We start from the raw sequence: 18,613 nt of genomic DNA, 5'->3' as shown, positions 1-18,613 counted from the left end.
ATTGTATATCATGTGTATTGAAGATGTATTTTTAAGAACTCTTACATTTACAAATTTTGTTACTTGAATGACCACTTTCTCTTACAAAACTTATCGTTTTTCTTCTAAATTTGATTTTAGAAATTCTTTGTGTAAATCTATATCTATACACTTTGGTTCAAATATAAATCCAAATTAAACACCACATGAGGAATTGACATGCTACAACTATATTTTAAGGTGAACCCCTTATGTATTGAGTCCACTATTGAAAGTCAACTTATTCACATGTAAGTTGACAAGATCAATGAATCCCATAGAATCGAAGTGTTGATAGCAAAGAGAAAGGATCTATTAGGTAAGAGCAATATAGAAAAAGAATGGTATAGCTAGGAGCCATATGCCACATGAGAAGAACTAGCCAAACTTCCTATCAAGTCCCTTTAAATGATCTTGAAAATGCATGATGTACCCGCAAAAAAGGGATACTCTTGTTACTTACTAAAGGTAAGTTTATGTGGTGATATTTGATTGGCTTGCACTCAACATCTTCTCTCTCCTCCTCATATCATAGTGGTCATGTTGTATGAGGTCATGTTCTCTATTGACTAATATCATGAATCATGCCAAGTCCAACCTCAATCAAGAACTACACTTAGACAACTACATTCAAAGTTCCTACTTTGAATGATTACTGAGATTGAAAGTTGTGTGATCCTTATGCTTGGTAGGGTTAGGAGGTCAATTGACGTGCATAAATTACCAATGCAACTTATGAGACTTCAAAGAAGTCTAGTAAGTAGTTTCTTGTGTGGCACTAGCCTAACGTGTAGGTTGACCATCAAGATGGATACAGTTCAGTTTGTGACTTGTGCATGGGTAGTAAAGTCTACAAATGAATGAACGTGTGCATGAATGTCTAATCACTAAAGTTGGCCCCTTTGATGGCAAGTATGGAGCGGGTAGTTGGATAGGGACTTTGTTGATGGTTTTGAGGATCAGGGGTGGGGAGTTGGGATTGGAGAGGGAGAGAGAGAGAAAACTTTCCTCTGGTATATTTTTTCTAGGTAAAATTTTCAAAAAAACTAGTTGAAATTGAAGCTCGTTTTGATGAGAGCTGGCAAAAATTTTGACATTTTTGTTATAAAACCAGCTATTTCTCTCCCAAAAGGGCTGGGAGCCTGGGGTTAAGTGTCTTCCTTTTTTCCATTCAAGGATAAGTTTTTCGTGAACTCTGAGGGGGGCGAATGGTCTTCGGATGGGGCCCACACGTTGACTAAAGTACCCGAGACCGTAGATAATGGACATGGTTTGACGTGACGGCGGTTGAAGATTTGCACGGGTGGGCCCATGATGCATCTTTTGATGATGGACATGTCGGCGCAACGCCATTCAATCGGCGAATGAAGCGCAGACTGTTGACTCACTTACACAAGTTGAGTGCGTGTGACAGCGACAGCAGCCTCTCTCTAGACTCTCTCTCTCTCTCTCTGTCTGTGTCTGTGGATGGGCTGCGCCGCTGCGCGCATGCTCCGCCAGTTAAAACCTTAATCTATCGCCATGCGCACGCCACCTCAGATCCTTATCAATACGAACTAGACCTCCTTAACCTTCTCACTCCCGGTCGTAGTTTGCCTTCCTCTCCTTCAAAGTTAACCCTTGTCTTATTAGTTAACACATGTACCCAGCTTTCATTAGCCCACTGTCTTATTAGTTAACATATCTACTCAGCTTTAATAAGCCCACTGTACTTCCTTATGCACACGCCTTTTGACCCCAAGCTAGCTCTAGTTCCTAAGCAGCTTCGCATGCAGATTCCCTTCCCTGCTCTTGATGCCACTATAATGGACCAGATGAATCACAACCCTGATCAGCATCATGATCTGCAAGACAGTGCAGTGCTTGAGGATGCAGTGGCAAGCTCAAGAGATCATCCATATGAAGAGCTGCAGCACCATTCCACTATCACAAGAGATTACCTCTCATCTGCAACAGCTACCGGTACTAGGTCGTTCACTATCAGCCACGTAATGCATGTGAAGCCTGAGTTGGAGCTCACCACAACATCAAACAGCACTCACATAGACCTCAATATCACTGATTATGGCCCATTTGATGATCAGCAACCTCGTGGTCATGTCAAAGTCGAATTACATGATATCCCAGCAGCCACTGCTAACGCTGGCTCTTTTCTTACTAGCATCAGGCCATCAGCTCCAACTACACCTGCGATTTTAGATGGAGCCATCTTGGTGAGTTCATTCAAATCTGATTTCTTCTTCATGAATATGGCTTCTCTTTTTATTTGTAATTAAGCAGACAATGTTCGCCCTGTTTGACCTGACTTCTCTTGCAGGATTCAGCTCATGATTGCCCCAAACAGAGCAGTAGCTTATTAAAAGGTTGCAGCTCTGCAGCTTGTCTATCCCTTCCAACTGCTCATTCTTCAAAGCAGCAGGTCTGTGCATGATCTTTTAATCAAACACAAATTGTGATTCTGTTTATATAAACTTTAACTGGTGATTATTGTTTTTATCATAAACAAATCAAGATAGGCTATCAAACCAGAGAAGTAACTGCTACTAGACGACTGTGTATCCTCATTACAGAAAAGCTATGTACTGCCGCTGCAATTAAATATGCTTACAGCTGGTAGTGGTTAATGGCGTATATGTACTGATTGATGAGACCTACATCTGTGATCTGAAGACTGATAGTTAAGTATGATGCGCTTGATTAATCTGTAACTCGATTGAAAAGCTGTACTGTATACACTGCCGCTGCAAGTAAATATGCTTATAGTTGGTAGTGATTCATCGTATATGTAGTCATTGATGAGACCTACATCTCATAGTTACGCATGATGCACTTGATTAATCTGTGACATGATTGATCTCATAGTAACTATCTGATAACTAAGCTAATCATCGTCACTGTATGATGCAGCTGGCCTTGCTTCAACAGGAGCTTTTAAGGATGTGCAACGAGAATGCAAGGCTAAAGAGGATGTACGAGGGCCTTACAGACAGCTACAAGAATGTGCAACTGCAGCTTCGGAATCTAATGCAGGTCGACGTCAAGGTTACTGAAATAGGCCTAATTGTGGGGTTAAGCACACTAAGAAGCAGCTTAATCAACTAATTATCATTGAGTGTAGCAGCATCTGCATCGCCTGTAGCAGAAGTGAGAAAACTTCATGTAATATTGGATCGTTCTACAAGCTCTTACGTAGTCATGAATTAATTACAGGCGGAAATTAAGGATGCCCCAACCTTCTCTCTAGGACCGCCATCGAAGACGTCGAGCACACTCGATCAAAATACAGAACAATCAGAATTCATATTATCGCAGAATGAATATTTAGGGAAACAGTCCACGATTATAGGCAATATTAGCTCCAAGGACGCTAATCATAAGCGCAGGCTACCAAGATTAGCATCATTACTCAAAGATAAAGATCATGAACACCGGCTCGCCGATGACGACCAAGGCATCATTAACTCGGATCAAGAAAATTCGGCCATTAATTACAGCGCTCAAGCAGGGCCAGTGAAGCACTGCTTCGAGATGATCGATCCTCCGGCCGACCTTGATCGTGATCGAGATGAAGATCTTCATCATAACGACAGTCGTACTGCAGGATTATACGGCTGTCACGAGGGGTTAGATCTAGCACCATACTCCGCCTGCAAGATTCAAAAGCTTGACGGACATAAAAATCGATCCGGCACAAATAAAATCATTAATGGCGCTCTCGATCATGGATCTGCCTCGCCATCTACGTTGCCTGCTACAGCTGCAAGGAAGGCTCGAGTGTCGGTCCGAGCTCTTTCAGATGCGCCCACGGTAAAGATTACCCATTAGTAGGTCAATTCCTTGATTTCTTAATACCCAATGGAATTTTCACCGGAGAAAAACTCAATCTGGACATGTTTCCTTTTTTTATACTCTTTATGCTACTTAAATCCATGCCGATTACAAATGAGCATGATACAGACCTTAGTGATCAGCGAAATTCAATGTTCATATTGCAGTTGAGGGATGGGTGCCAATGGAGAAAGTATGGACAAAAGATGGCCAAAGGAAACCCTTGTCCCAGAGCTTATTATCGTTGCACCATGGCTCCAAGTTGTCCAGTTAGAAAACAGGTAATTATGCACTTTCAATGGCTTAGGTATTAATGTTCATGCTATGACACTTTGTTCTCAGCACACATTCTAAATATATACTTTCAAAGGCCTGGGTATTCATGTTCATACTATGACATTGCTTTTTCCACACATTCTAATTACTTGAAGCGAGCAAAATGTATTTGACCGCGTTATTTGATAATATGTCTCATTCTTTTGATGGATGTAGATCTCATTTATGATTAATATAGATTGCTATAACTTTTCATGGATATAGATCTCTTTCAATGGTAGCATTAAGTTCCCCTAATAATTTGTAAGCTCACGTTTGCAATTTGACAACCTACGCAATCAACAAGTTTCAATGTGCACAATGCATGCATGTCATTTTTTCTAATTGGGTCTTAGGCCTAGAAATACTGCCCCAAGGGACTTCCATTGACCAGATTCAACATTTTTGTATAATTATATTGATTTTAATAATATTTTATTTTAACAATTTCTCAAAATTAAAACTATGCATTTTTGGTACCCAAATAATCTTTATTTTATTGTGATTTCTAATCATTTGTAGATTCCTTTCATTGGATGTTTTTGAAATTGTGACAATTTATCCTACATGATTTCTTTGTTATGTTGTATAGTTTATGTTATATAAATTATTCTATGATACCTTTGCTATGTTATATAATTTATCATATACTAATATATTATAGTAGAATTTGTTACGTTATGATTTTGCTTATATATTCCTATAAATGACGTTAATCAATGATTTGGTGAATTGTTTTTTGAATAGGTTCAAAGATGTGCAGACGATGTCTCGATATTGATCAACACATATGAGGGGACACATAATCATCCGCTACCTCTAGCGGCGATCAACATGGCATCCACTACATCTGCTGCTGCCAACATGCTTCTATCAGGGTCATTACCATCATCATTCAACAATAGCCACAACATCACCAATGAGAGTCAGGCTACATTTGGTCCATTGAGTAATATACCTAGTACCTCTATTCCTAGGCCACCTAATGCAACCATATCAAACTCAGCTCCTTTTCCCACCATCACCTTGGACCTAACAAAGGGTCCAACTTCCACATCTCCCTTGTTGAGGATGCCTTTCTTATTATCCCCTCCTCGCATGACCACAAGCCCTTCCCTGAGCTTGTTCAATTACACAAGCAACAAGCTTGACTCTCCTCAAGTTGCACTTATGGGCATACATGATTCTCATACTCAAAGTGCATCATCAACAATGCCGCATTTAGGGGCGATGATGATGAAAGGGATAAGCTCATCGACGTTGCCAAACGTGAATGGGGATCATGAGGCGATCAATAATACGAGTGCAGCTGCGGCGGCGCTAACTGCAGATCCCCATTTTACTGCAGCTCTAGCAGCCGCCGTAACGTCTATTCTTACTTGTAGCAGTGCTCCAGCTCAGATTAATAATTAAACGCAACAGGCTAGTGGAGAACAGGCCGCGAGCACTGAGCAGATCACCACCATAGTCAAAAGCTTCATCATGAGCTGGCCGGCCTACATCACCATCGTCATGAAATGCGCAGCTTGGCAGCAAGCCTCGGTACCAAGCAACCATACTCTTTGTATTACCAAATTACACAAGTTACCTTTCAACTTGTACTTTGTCACTCTAATTACACAACCATTCGTTTTGAATTAAGACTAGAATTTTATCAATTCTGGGTTCTTAACTGTTTATCATATCGGATTTTATTGTGGACTCGTTGAATTGCCCAAGCAAGACCTTTGATGACTGGTATGTCGATTTTTGTTAGCCTCCAAAAAAGTAACTCACTCCAAGTACATTTCCACCACGTGACTAGCTAGGGTTTAGGCCAATTCAATGTTCTTGGCCTCGTGTAAAGGGTGCTCCTCTAGAATATAATGCTTCCAACAAAATTCTTCTAATAGAATAGAGAAAGCCATCTAGAATGTAAGGTTTCCAAGTACATACTTCAAATAGAACAGAGAAAGCCATGAATTCTACACTTTTCTTCATATATTCTAGTTGTGATATTGGGTAATATTCTTTCATTCATTTTACTGAGTTTACTTGTGTTTCAAGTAACTAATGTAGCGGATGGCCTTAGATGGTTTTCCCTTGGGGAGAAAGTTGAAAATGAATTTATACTTTTTGGGCATGACATAATTCACTCTTTTGTACATGGGTGATTCCAATAGCATATTGGATGATGTCATAGTATACACATCAATCAATACTAGCATTTACATGTTTAAAGAGTTCTTTTTTACACTATTTTTTATAGTCCAATAACTTTCGAGTATCCACGGATTGAATAGTTATGTAATTACTTAAAAATTTATGTAAATAGGATGCAAAACTAATGTATTAACATGTTGATAAATGATTCCCCTTAAGTAGGTAAAAGACAATCTATTAGCTGGCTAAAAGCTTGATGGGTTTTTTCATTTTCCTGCCAGGCTCGCACAAAAACTCGCAGATCATGATGAGCTTGCTAGGCCTGATCAAAAGCCTGGTAGGCATCATAATCTATAAAAGTGCAGACCGAGGGGACCCATAGGATTCCATTTGTGATCTTGCCTTTAGATAATCTCTCTCTCTCTCTCTCTCTCTCTCTCTCTCCTTGTGTTGTGTAGTGTGTATGGTAGGATAGGCCTTCCAATTGGCATGTGTTGTGAATTCAACACATGCATGGCATGAGGCAATCTTGTCCTAGTCCTATAACTTTGTGTGTGTGATGTACATGCATATATGCATGTGTGTGATATCGGAGGGGCTGTCGGATTGGCATGATTGTGAATTTGTCATATGCATGTCGTGAGCATCGATGATGCAATCGTCTCCTACTAATCATTATGTATATATGTACTCTCTTTGCACATATGTGTGTACCAGGGGGAGGTCGTTGATTAGCATGCATTAGGCATGTCATGAGGCAATTCTCCCTTATCATGCATTACTTATATGTAGAAAGTTTTTGTGTGTATATGTGTTGTATCATCACTTATGGGACACATCTATTGGCATGTGTCATATATTCAACATGTACATGTCATGATACCTCTATGTTATGATAGGGATGTGTGTGTGTGTGTGTGTGTGTGTGTGTGTAGGATTAAAAGGTGCTTGTCAAATAGGTACTCAGTCATAAATTTGACAAGTATCTTTTGACAAATGTGTCACAATCGACTTGGCACCATTGGTAGGTGAATTGGGTAGTCGGCCTCTAACAACCCCCAAGACAACACCACAGGATAAAGACTGGGGATCTCCCCTCAACAAAAACCACAAGACAATATCACTGAACACATGATTAAATATTCGGGATCACTCACTCCTCATTAGGACTTCAACTCAACACTTCAGCATTTTAAAACTTTAAGCTCAAAATTTACCATTTTTAGAGAGAATCTGATGTGAAAACAAGCATGGCTGAGACTTTGACAACATAAGCTTTCAGATTCACACAACTCCTATTTTTTAGGGATGGCAACCCCATGCAAAAACTCACCCACAAAGCGTGGTTGCCTCAAGCAATGCAAAAACAGTTGTCGATCCTTTCTATTCTTCTTTTCTAAGAGCACATATAAATACAAACCAAAAACGCAGGTAACCAGAGCTTTATACGACGAATTTTCATACCAATTAAGTTGCTAGGAGTATTTCACTGTTGTAGACATTCCATTACTGTAGCAAAACTTATTTTACACTGCTATAGCAATGGATAATCATGAAGACTATCATGGAAAACCAAGTTGGTGGTGTAGATGATGCTGAATTTACATGTTATCTCATAGAGCACTACAGAAATACATTACTGCTCTATACAACAAACACAATTTCTTTGTTCCAAGAAGCACAGCCTTGCAAATGAGAGGACACTTTCTTTGATTTAAGATTATCGTTTTTTCAACATAACAGCAGATACATTTCAGCATATCTTGCATTGATGAAGAGTTACGAAGCTTCAAACGTTATGAGCTCTAATTCACCATTTTCGTAGTTGCAAATTCTTCCAAATTTTCGCTAACTCGAGTCCATACATTCAACACCTACCCATAATACATATTCTTTGCCACATATTTAGTTTCAGATGTAGAGATCCTTTACTTCCATTCTTCTCTCTCCTAACAGGAAGGCTCACGCAAACAACTAACATACATCACTCTCAATACGATGACGAACATCCCTCTACTGTCTCTCACTTATATCCATACATCTGAAGAAATCTGCATACTTTGTGCCCCATGCAACAGTAGAAGGAAACAAGACAAAAGGAAGACTTTTATTACCATCGTTTGAAATTTGAGAACTCATATTAGCCGATTTGCTTCAATAGCCCTGCCATCATGCTCCACGGCTCTGATAACTTCACTTGCATGGCCTCTTTCTTCAGATTTCTCCCTTCTCTTTAGAGTAGAAGATTCTTCTCTCCCTCCCTCCCTCCCCCTCCCCCCCTCTCTCTCTCTTTCTCTCTCTCTCTCACTCTCTCACTCTCTCACTCTCTCACTCTCTCTCTCTCTCTCACTACAAGGATATGAGGGTATAGCAATGGCGATTTGTGACGAGAAATACTGGTGTCGCTATTAGCATCGCAAATAGCGACGGTACTCAGACGAAAAAAACATGGGCCGAAACCCGAACTCGTTATTTGCACGCATTCATGAAAGGGAGAGCGAACATCTTGCATTTGAGAGGGAGAGAAAGAGAGAAAGAGAGAGAAAGAAGGCTCTCACCACCGTCGCCACCGTTCGCGAAGAAGAGGAGGAGGTGTACGGAGAGCGAAGAGGAGCTGACGTCGCGAAGATCGTGTCTTTCTTCGAGCCTTTACTGTGAGTGCATTCTCCATTCTTGCTTTGCTTTTGTGTTTTCTCTCTCTCTTTTACTTGTTTTTTGTATAATTCCTGTGTATTGAGAGAGGAGAGCAAATGAGAGATAAAGAGAGGGAGAGGGAGAGGAAATAAGAGAGGGAGAGGGAGAGGGAGAGGGAGAGGAAGAGGGAGAGAGTAAGAGAGGGAGAGGGAGAGAGAGGGAGAGAGAAAGAGAGGGGGAGGGAGAGGAAATGAGAGAGGGAGAGGAAGAGAAAAAACATTAAACATAATAGGGAAAGGGAGAAAGAGAGGGAGAGGAAGAGGAAATGAGAAAGGGAGAGGGCGGGAGAGGAAAGAGAGGGAAACATTCAACATAATAGGGAAAGAGAGAGGGAGAGGAATAGAGAAAAAACCTTGAATATAATAGGGAAAGAGAGAAAGGGAGGGAGAGGAAATGAGAGAGGAAGAGGAAGAGAGAAAAGGAAATGAGAGAGGGAGAGGAGAGAGAAAAAACATTAAACATAATAGGGAAAGAGAGAAAGAGAGGGAGAGGGTGAGAGAGGGAGAAGAAAAGAGAGAGGAAGAGGAGAGAGAAAAAAATGAGAGAAGGAGAGGAGAGAGAAAAGGAGAGAAAAAACATTAAACCTAATAGGGAAAGAGAGAAAGAGGGATAGAGGGTGAGAGAGGGATAGAGGGAGAGGAAATGAGAGAGGGAGAGGAAGAGAGAAAAGGAAATGAGAGAGGGAGAGGGAGAGAGAAAAGGAAATGAGAGAGGGAGAGGAGAGAGAAAAGACATTAAACATAATAGGGAAAGAGTGAAAGAGAGGGAGAGGGTGAGGGTGAGGGAGGGAGAGGAGAGAGAAAAAGAGAGAAAAAACATTAAACCTAATAGGGAAAGAGAGAAAGAGAGGGAGAGGGTGAGCGAGGGAGAGAAAATGAGAGAGGGAGAGAAAAAGTGCAAAGGAAATGAGAGAGGAGAGGAGAGAGAAAAAATGAGAGAGGGAGAGAAGAGGGAGGGAGAGGAAATGAGAGAGAAAGAGGAAGAGAGAAAAGGAAATGAGAGAGGGAGAGGAGAGAGAAAAAACATTAAACATAATAGGGAAAGAGAGAAAGAGAGGGAGAGGGTGAGGGAGGGAGAAGAAAAGAGAGAGGAAGAGGAGAGAGAAAAAATGAGAGAAGGAGAGGAGAGAGAAAAGGAGAGAAAAAACATTAAACTTAATAGGGAAAGAGAGAAAGAGGGAGAGGGTGAGAGAGGGAGAGAGGGAGAGGAAATGAGAGAGGGAGAGGAAGAGAGAAAAGGAAATGAGAGAGGGAGAGGAGAGAGAAAAGACATTAAACATAATAGGGAAAGAGTGAAAGAGAGGGTGAGGGTGAGGGTGAGGGAGGGAGAGGAGAGAGAAAAAGAGAGAAAAAACATTAAACCTAATAGAGAAAGAGAGAAAGAGAGGGAGAGGGTGAGGGAGGGAGAGAAAATGAGAGAGGGAGAGAAATAGAGCAAAGAAAATGAGAGAGGGAGAGGAGATAGAAAAAAATGAGAGAGGGAGAGGAGAGGGAGAGGAGAGAGAAAAAGAGAGAAAAAATATTAAACATAATAGGAAAAGCGAGAAAGAGAGGGAGAGGGAGGGAGAGGAAATGAGAGAGGGAGAGGAAGAGAGAAAAGGAAATGAGAGAGGGAGAGTAGAGAGAAAAATTATTAAACCTAATAGGGAAAGAGAGAAAGAGAGGGAGAGGGAGAGGGAGGAAGAGGAAATGAGAGAGAGAGAGAGAGAAAGAGAGAAAAGAAAATGAGAGAGAGAGAAAGAGAACGGAAATGAGAGAGATAAAAAGAGAGAAAAAACATTAAATCTAATAGAGAAAGAGAGAAAGAGAGGGAGAGAGTGAGGGAGGGAGAGGAAATGAGAGAGGGAGAGGAAGACAGAGGGAGAGGAGAGAGAAAAAACATTAAGCATAATAGGGAAAGAGAGAAAGAGAGGGAGAGGGTGAGGGAGGGAGAGGAGAGAGAAAAAATGAGAGAGGAAGAGGAGAGAGAAAAAGAGAGAAAAAACATTAAACCTGATAGGGAAAGAGAGAAAGAGAGGGAGAGGGTGAGGGAGGGAGAGGAAATGAGAGAGGGAGAGGAAGAGAGAAAAGGAAATTGTAGTAGTAGTAGTAGTAGTAGTTGTAGTAGTAGTAGTCCTGGTCGTGGTGGTGATCGTTAAAGAAAATGAGAGAGGGGGAGGAAGAAAAAAAAGAAGAAGGAATGAGAGAGAGGGAATAAACATACAACATAATAAAGAAAGACAAAAAGAGAGAGAGATGGAAGGAGAGGTGGTGCACAGATCGGACGCTGTATGCTCACGTAGTGAATCCCGGAAGGTCCCCAAGAACAATGAACTCTACCTTTTTGCACAAAAAACAATGTAAAAGCATGAACGACAAGCAAGAGACCAATTGGGTTCAATCTCCCCCCATGCCTTGTGTGAGTGCTTCACAAAGCATGTATTTTATGTATATTTCCATCTTCATGCTCAATAATAGCCCAATTTACAAAAATATGACAAGCTTTTAGCTTTTGAGTTTGCTTTCTACAAAAATAGGAAATAAAGCTAATGGACGGTGCCCATAGAGTCTGGCACGCCCAATCTCAATGTCCAAATAGAAATAACATATCCGTGCGCATAGGCGCATACAAATAATAATCAATAATCAATGTCTCGATAGACATAACAAAATATAGGCATGGCGCCTATCAAAATATAATCCAAAGGTCGAATACTCGCTAGACTCCAATGCTTTCCTCCGCCACTGCTGCTATCTCTACACATCAACTGAAGCATTCACAATCGTTAGTAAAATAATACAATTAAACCGACAAAAGTGAATACCTAGCGGTCTTCAGCTACATAAATAAATCAACTGGTTAGAAATAAATCCTAACCTTAATTTATTACGAGTGCGCACTCTAAACTCATAAACGTTTATTAATTTAATATGCATTTTGCGGAATCACCCACTATGGAATCACCCATGTACACACTAAATTAATGAAACGCCCGAAAAGGACAGGCGTCCCCATCAACTTCTCGCACAAAGAATCCTCTTTGTGTATGAGCCCCGATCATCTAAGTTTACGGAATCCACCGTAAAACCTCACGGAATCCACCGTCCACCGTGGAATATGCCTCCTGGCATCATACCTCCGGGGTGGGATAGCAATTGACCTCAATTGCTATTAGCTTAATGTGGAACTAACAGAGTGGGGAAAGCATTTAAGTCTCTAGCGTGCATCCATTGTGCTTCCTCTACAGGATGGTTCTTAAATTTTACTAGATATCTAGAATACCTTCGGCCAGTTCTAGTGGTCATGTAGTCAGTGTCTATGATGGCTTCTGGTTCAAGTATTTCAGTCTCTTCTTCTAATAAAGGTGGATTTTCATAAACAGGGTGGATAGGTAATTGGCCTCTAAATGGTCTCAATAAACTAATATGAAATGTATTGTGAATTTTCCAATGAGATGGTAATTCTAACTTGAATGCATTATCATTAATCTTATGAATGATTCTAAATGGTCCATAGAATCTAGGAGCTAATTTGACAACTGGATGTCTATCTACACTTTGCAGTCTATGTTTTTCTATTCTCAGCCAAACATAATCATCAACTTTGAAATTCATGGCTTGTCTTTTCTTGTTAGCCTGTTTGGTATATGATTGTTGGGCTTTAGCAATCATATCCTTAACCGCATCAAAAATACTATTATGCATAGTAGCAATATCATCAGCACTCTGAATTCTATTAGACAAAGATGCAACAGGTGTAGATAATCTATATCCATAAATTACTTCAAAAGGTGCTTTCTTTGTAAATGTGTGCGGTGTATTGTTATATGCAAACTGTAATAAATGCAAATGAGTGTCCCATGTCTGAGGTTTAGAAATAGTATATGCACGTAAAAGATCTAGAATGGTGCTATTTGTGGCTTCTATTTGTCCATTTGTTTTTGGATGAAATGCAGATGAGAAATCAATCTTTGTGCCTAGATTTGCAAACAGTGTTATCAAAAAATTGTTACAAAATCTAGAATCTCGATCTAAAATAATCACTTTTGGCAATCCATGGTTAGTAAAAATAGTTTTCAAAAATAACTGTGCTGCTTGTGATGCTGTTAAAGTTTTCTTACATGGAATGAAATATGCTTGCTTGCTAAATCTATCTACAACTGTCCAAATCATGTCATGGTTAGATTTAGTATTTGGTAAATCAGTAATGAAATCCATAGAAATATGTTCCCAAGGTTTAGATGGAATAGACAAAGGCATTAGTAATCCATATTGTTTACCATGATGTCTTTTTAGATAGAAATATGTTCCAAGGAAGACCTACCACCAGGTTTACCACCTTCACGTCCTTAAAATATGCAAGAAATTCCTTATGCCTAGGGTGCATATGATTTTCCTTTGCGTGCAATTCATTCACCCAAATAAGATATTATTTAGTACTCTTGCGTAATGCACGTTTTGCTTGAGTATGCGAAAGCAGTGGAAAAATATTAGATGCATGCATACCATATAATGTAATAGATTTTCCTTGAAAATTAATATTCATTGTGTGCGTGGAATAATCTATATTTGGGTTATGCTGGTGTCTCCAAGGCATTCTTAAAATAATGTCGCTTGACTGTAATGGAACAACTAAGAAATTTCTTCTTTCAATATATGAACCAATTTGAATCTCTAAATCTTGAACTTCTTGTGTGCCATTGTACCTAGTGCCTAAAAATGCAGCTTTTATGCGATAATGCGTAGGTATAGTCTGTAATTTCAATTCCTTTACCAATTTTACTGAAATAAAGTCATGAGTACTACCGTCATCATGCAAGATAGTTCTTTCCTTTCCATGCACCAAACATTTCATAGTCAATAATGAATGTGGAGTAGGCATACCTGGTAAAGTGTCGGAAGTAGTAGTAGGATCATCCTCATCTTCAGTGAAATCAGGCATATCCTCAGGTTCATCTTCGTCCATGGCTCCAAGATAGTTGATATGTGCTGGTGGCTTCTTTGAATGACAATTTGCTGCGAGATGCCCCGGCTGGTGACACTTATAGCATACTATTGGTTTGGTTTTGGTTACATTATTTGCAATGGCTGGAAGTCTGGGTACATTTGGATTTGCTTGTGGAATAGGCTTAGGATTTGGATTGACATTGGATGGTAATGCAGGTGGTTTAGCCCAATTCTTGCGGAAAGATGGTGATGAGAAACGACCTGGATTAAATCTTCTAAAATTGGAATTGAATTGTTTAGATCCATAATTACCATTGGCTTGAAATTGCTGTGGTCGTCTGTCTCTTCCGCGTAACTTATCTTCAGTGTCGTGAGCTAGTGAGATGGCGTCTTCAAGGGTAGCAGGCTTGAACATGTTCACTTCAGCGTAGTAATGTCCAAGAAGTCCAGACGTATATTTCCGCTTATGTGTCATCTCTGGTACGTCTTCAAGCATGCATAGCTGTAGGAGTGCATTCCAAAAACGCTCTGTATACTGTGGAATAGGCTCACGATCCCGTTGTTGAAGTAAATCCCATTGCTTGATAGCCTTCTCATGAAATTGCGGTGGAAGGAAATTCTGCATGAACTTCTTCTTGAAATCTTCCCAAGTAGCAGGACATTCTATGCTCTTGCGTACTACAGTCCACCAAAGTGATGCTCTGTCTACCAAATGATTAGTAACACACTTGATTTTATTTATTTTTGGATAAGTTTCCTCATCGAAATAGTCATCAAACTGGCTAATGAATGATAAAACAGTCTTTCCTTCTCGTATGCCATTGAAAGTGCGAAATTTGAAACTTCGTTTACTTATCTTTGATTCCTTGCGAATGGTTTGTGCTTCAAGAGTAGCGTCGATGGTACGTCGAATCAAATCTTCAGCTTGAGGTTCTTCTTTGTCGGTAGACGCTCTTTGTAATTTTGTCAATTGCGCTTGCAATGCTTGCCTAGCCCTTCGTTCTTCTTCCAATTGCAGCATGATTAGATCCAGCTTTTGTTCCATGGTAGGCTCAGGTAAGTCGTCTTCAGCCATAGGATCATCCATATATGGGGTCGTCATCCTGTCAAACTCAATAGATCTTTCTCACTCAAAATCAGGTTAGCGGGATGAGCGTAGCTCAAATTTGGGGTTACAAGGCTATGTATTTTTGGGTATTTCTTTCTCAATTTTCAGAAAATCTGCAATATTTCCGTCTTCGTTTGCTGGAAATACTTCAGCGAACCTGTAGGTAGGTAGAATACTTTGCCACGAACAACTTTCCAGTTCAGAGTTTTTGTGTAGGAACAAGCCTTCTAGGAGTTTTGAGCACTAGTCAGTTCTGACTCCAGTTGACTAGTCTGACTTGTAGAGTTGCAGACTTAGCCGACTTACAGAGTTGCAGACTTACACTTAGGCCGACTTAATGAACTTGCAGGACTTGATTCCAGTCGACTTGCAGGACTTGACTTCTGATACGCAGGACCCGGAGTTTGGTGACTTTCTTGCCCTGTGTGACTTGCAGAACCTTGCTTTGACTTAAGAGATTAAGCTTAAAAATCTTAATGACTGAGTCGTCAGATTTCATGGGGGAGGGGGGGGCCGTTTTGTTGACGACGCGTGATTTTCGGAACCTCCTCAGATACCACGATGTCAGATTTGAAGCAATTAAGCTTCTTCTCCAAGCTTATAAACTCTTAAGTTCAACTTTGAAAAAAGGGAGATATGGATTTTCTCACTGTATAACCACGACTTAATGAAGGAGATGAATGCGTGGTCCTCCGCCTGCACAGCCTGGTCCTTCGCGATCTGACAGTAGAAACAGGGGTTCTTGATCACCAGAAGTCTGCCTGTATCGACAGTTCGCGACGAGATTGACTGTAGAGCCCGATCGTTCCAAGAGCTCCGCCGTCGCTCGAGATGGGTAGCGATTGGAAGCTCTTGATCTCAACTCCGCTCTGATACCACTTGTGCGCAGATCGGACGCTGTATGCTCACGTAGTGAATCCCGGAAGGTCCCCAAGAACAATGAACTCTACCTTTTTGCACAAAAAACAATGTAAAAGCATGAACGACAAGAAGCAAGAGACCAATTGGGTTCAATCTCCCCCCATGCCTTGTGTGAGTGCTTCACAAAGCATGTATTTTATGTATATTTCCATCTTCATGCTCAATAATAGCCCAATTTACAAAAATATGACAAGCTTTTAGCTTTTGAGTTTGCTTTCTACAAAAATAGGAAATAAAGCTAATGGACGGTGCCCATAGAGTCTGGCACGCCCAATCTCAATGTCCAAATAGAAATAACATATCCGTGCGCATAGGCGCATACAAATAATAATCAATAATCAATGTCTCAATACACATAACAAAATATAGGCGTGGCGCCTATCAAAATATAATCCAAAGGTCGAATACTCGCTAGACTCCAATGCCTTCCTCCGCCACTGCTGCTATCTCTACACATCAACTGAAGCATTCACAATCGTTAGTAAAATAATACAATTAAACCGACAAAAGTGAATACCTAGCAGTCTTCAGCTACATAAATAAATCAACTGGTTAGAAATAAATCCTAACCTTAATTTATTACGAGTGCGCACTCTAAACTCATAAACGTTTATTAATTTAATATGCATTTTGCGGAATCACCCGCTATGGAATCACCCATGTACACACTAAATTAATGAAACGCCCGGAAAGGACAGGCGTCCCCATCAACTTCTCGCACAAAGAATCGTCTTTGTGTATGAGCCCCGGTCATCTAAGTTTACGGAATCCACCGTAAAACCTCACGGAATCCACCGTCCATCGTGGAATATGCCTCCTGGCATCAAGAGGAGATAATGAATGGATAAAAAATAAAGAGAGAGTGGTGGCGAGGTCCGGTGCAACACCACGAGACGGGAAACACTCCAACATATATACGTTAATTTGTGGGTGGGTGGGTGGAGACTTTACATATGTTAATTTTTGTTGAGTTACAAGAGAGGAAATCCCTTCTCAAACAATTTAAGAAAGAAAAAAAGAATGACAAACAAAAACAAATTGTTTGTCGTAACATAGACAAAATGGAAAACGATGAAGGTCTTGTTGTTCAAGATCACGAGGCGTATCTTAATCAGCGTATCCCATGTCCTTGCTCACAATGCAAGCTGGCAATTAGACAAAAATGTCGATTGTCTATAGAACACGTATGACGCTTCGGCGAGTTTCAATTTGAGATCATTGATCAGGCGATCTTGGATTTTCAGCAAACGATAAGAAAAGTTAATATCAATCATACATTGTACTGGCAAGCTAATTGAATACCATATACAAGAAGATTGGGTGTGGCTGGCAAATTTTCTATCCAGGGAGGTGACGTCTCGTCCCAAGGAGGAGTGCATCCTTTGCGGCCAATTAGAAGAGCTCGTGGGCATGGGATGGATGGAGTGCCTGAGCCAATTCACCGCTTGGAAGGTACTACCCAATCTATATTGTCAATACTAGAGGAGATAGGTAGCCTTCTAGATCTACCTACAGCCTGAGATGGAGGCAATGATCGATGCATTGATTCCCATGGATGTCGAGACTTCTGATCCGCTTAGAGAGGAAGCATCCATACCATTATATGATGGGTGCCGAGTATTTTGCCTGAAGATACTTCTTCCACTTCTAAGTTTGCAAGCAAAATAAGGGTGGAGCGATGCGAGTGTGACCGAGTTGTTCAGGTACCTTGTATGTACGCTCAGTTGATTTCTTTTCAGCACTATCATTAAAAACATTTGAGCTTTTTCAAGGTGTTTTATAATTTTTTTCAGGTTACTGAAATATCATATATTACCACCTGTAAATACCATGCATGAGTCTCGTGATGATGCACGACATGTTTTACGAAAGCTTGGCATGGACTATAACAGTATCCATGCATATATCAACGATTGCATACTGTTTCGAGGAGAATACGAGACTATGGAGACATATCCAAAGTGTGGTGCTCACAGGTATTGATAGGACTTGCAAGGGTAAACCATCCCTCAAAAAGTTCTTAGACACTTTCCGCTTATCCCTCGCATAAACCACATGTTTTGTACGTCCGACATGGCGAGCTTGATAACGTGGCATGTGCAAAATAGGTCCACAGATGGAGTTCAACGAATATCAACGGATTCACGCGCATGGAGCCACATTGACTCTACCTTCCTAGGCTTTGTCCGAGAGCCAAGGAATATTCGATGGCTCGGTCTTGCAATGGATGGCATGAACTCATTTGGTCTTCGCCGCTCAACTTCTTACAATGTGTGGCCTATAGTCCTTGTCAACTACAATATATCTCCATGGCATTCTACGAAGAAAGGACATCTCATCCTTAGCGTACTCATCCTCGGACGCTACAAAGTCAAAAATATGGACGTGTATCTTCGTCCATTAGTCGATGAGCTTAAGATTTTGTGGGAGGAGGGGGTCACTGTGCAAGATATGAGCAAGCACGATGGTCGATGGTTCACCAATATTCAAGCCATTCTCATGTGGCATTGCATGACTTTTTGGGATTCGAAGAGTGCTCAGGTAAATAGGCTTTCGTTCTCATTGGTAATATCTATCATAGCTCATTCAAGTTTGTATTCACTGGATAGAGGTGTTGGAACAGGTCTGATTACCTCAGGTTATCATACATATCCATTGTGCA

At 40.6% G+C, this 18,613-nt stretch overlaps 1 protein-coding gene across 2 annotated transcripts; it reads left to right on the top strand.

Annotated features, from left to right (window-relative positions):
- The first annotated feature begins 1,694 nt into the window (after window positions 1-1,694).
- LOC148009795 (uncharacterized) lies at window positions 1,695-5,802 on the top strand. 2 transcript variants are annotated; one of them, XM_087672677.1, is made up of 6 exons: window positions 1,695-2,231; window positions 2,336-2,437; window positions 2,926-3,048; window positions 3,229-3,825; window positions 4,014-4,127; window positions 4,909-5,802. In XM_087672677.1, exons 1-6 carry the CDS (start codon window positions 1,737-1,739, stop codon window positions 5,572-5,574), a joined length of 2,097 nt encoding a protein of 698 aa, XP_087528803.1. In that variant the 5' UTR covers window positions 1,695-1,736; the 3' UTR covers window positions 5,575-5,802. The 2 variants fall into 2 exon arrangements, with proteins under 2 accessions (XP_087528803.1, XP_087528802.1); XM_087672676.1 differs by having other exon boundaries at window positions 2,926-3,060.
- The last annotated feature ends 12,811 nt before the right edge of the window (window positions 5,803-18,613 follow it).

Source organism: Lygodium microphyllum, chromosome 30 (assembly GCF_053477565.2).
Source record: "Lygodium microphyllum isolate KBCC chromosome 30, Lygodium_microphyllum_v1.1.10, whole genome shotgun sequence".
Classification (NCBI taxonomy): Eukaryota; Viridiplantae; Streptophyta; class Polypodiopsida; order Schizaeales; family Lygodiaceae; genus Lygodium; species Lygodium microphyllum.
The sequence above is the reverse complement of the archived record's forward strand: the minus strand, read 5'-3'. Positions and strand labels throughout refer to the sequence as shown.

Excerpts from the sequence above, each read along its gene's own strand:
- LOC148009795 (XM_087672676.1), top strand. The coding sequence starts at position 1,737 with ATGCACACGCCTTTTGACCCCAAGCTAGCTCTAGTTCCTAAGCAGCTT. Across the intron at positions 2,232-2,335 it reads TTTTAGATGGAGCCATCTTG|GATTCAGCTCATGATTGCCC; the intron begins GTGAGTTCATTC and ends CTTCTCTTGCAG. Across the intron at positions 2,438-2,925 it reads CTCATTCTTCAAAGCAGCAG|CTGGCCTTGCTTCAACAGGA; the intron begins GTCTGTGCATGA and ends TGTATGATGCAG.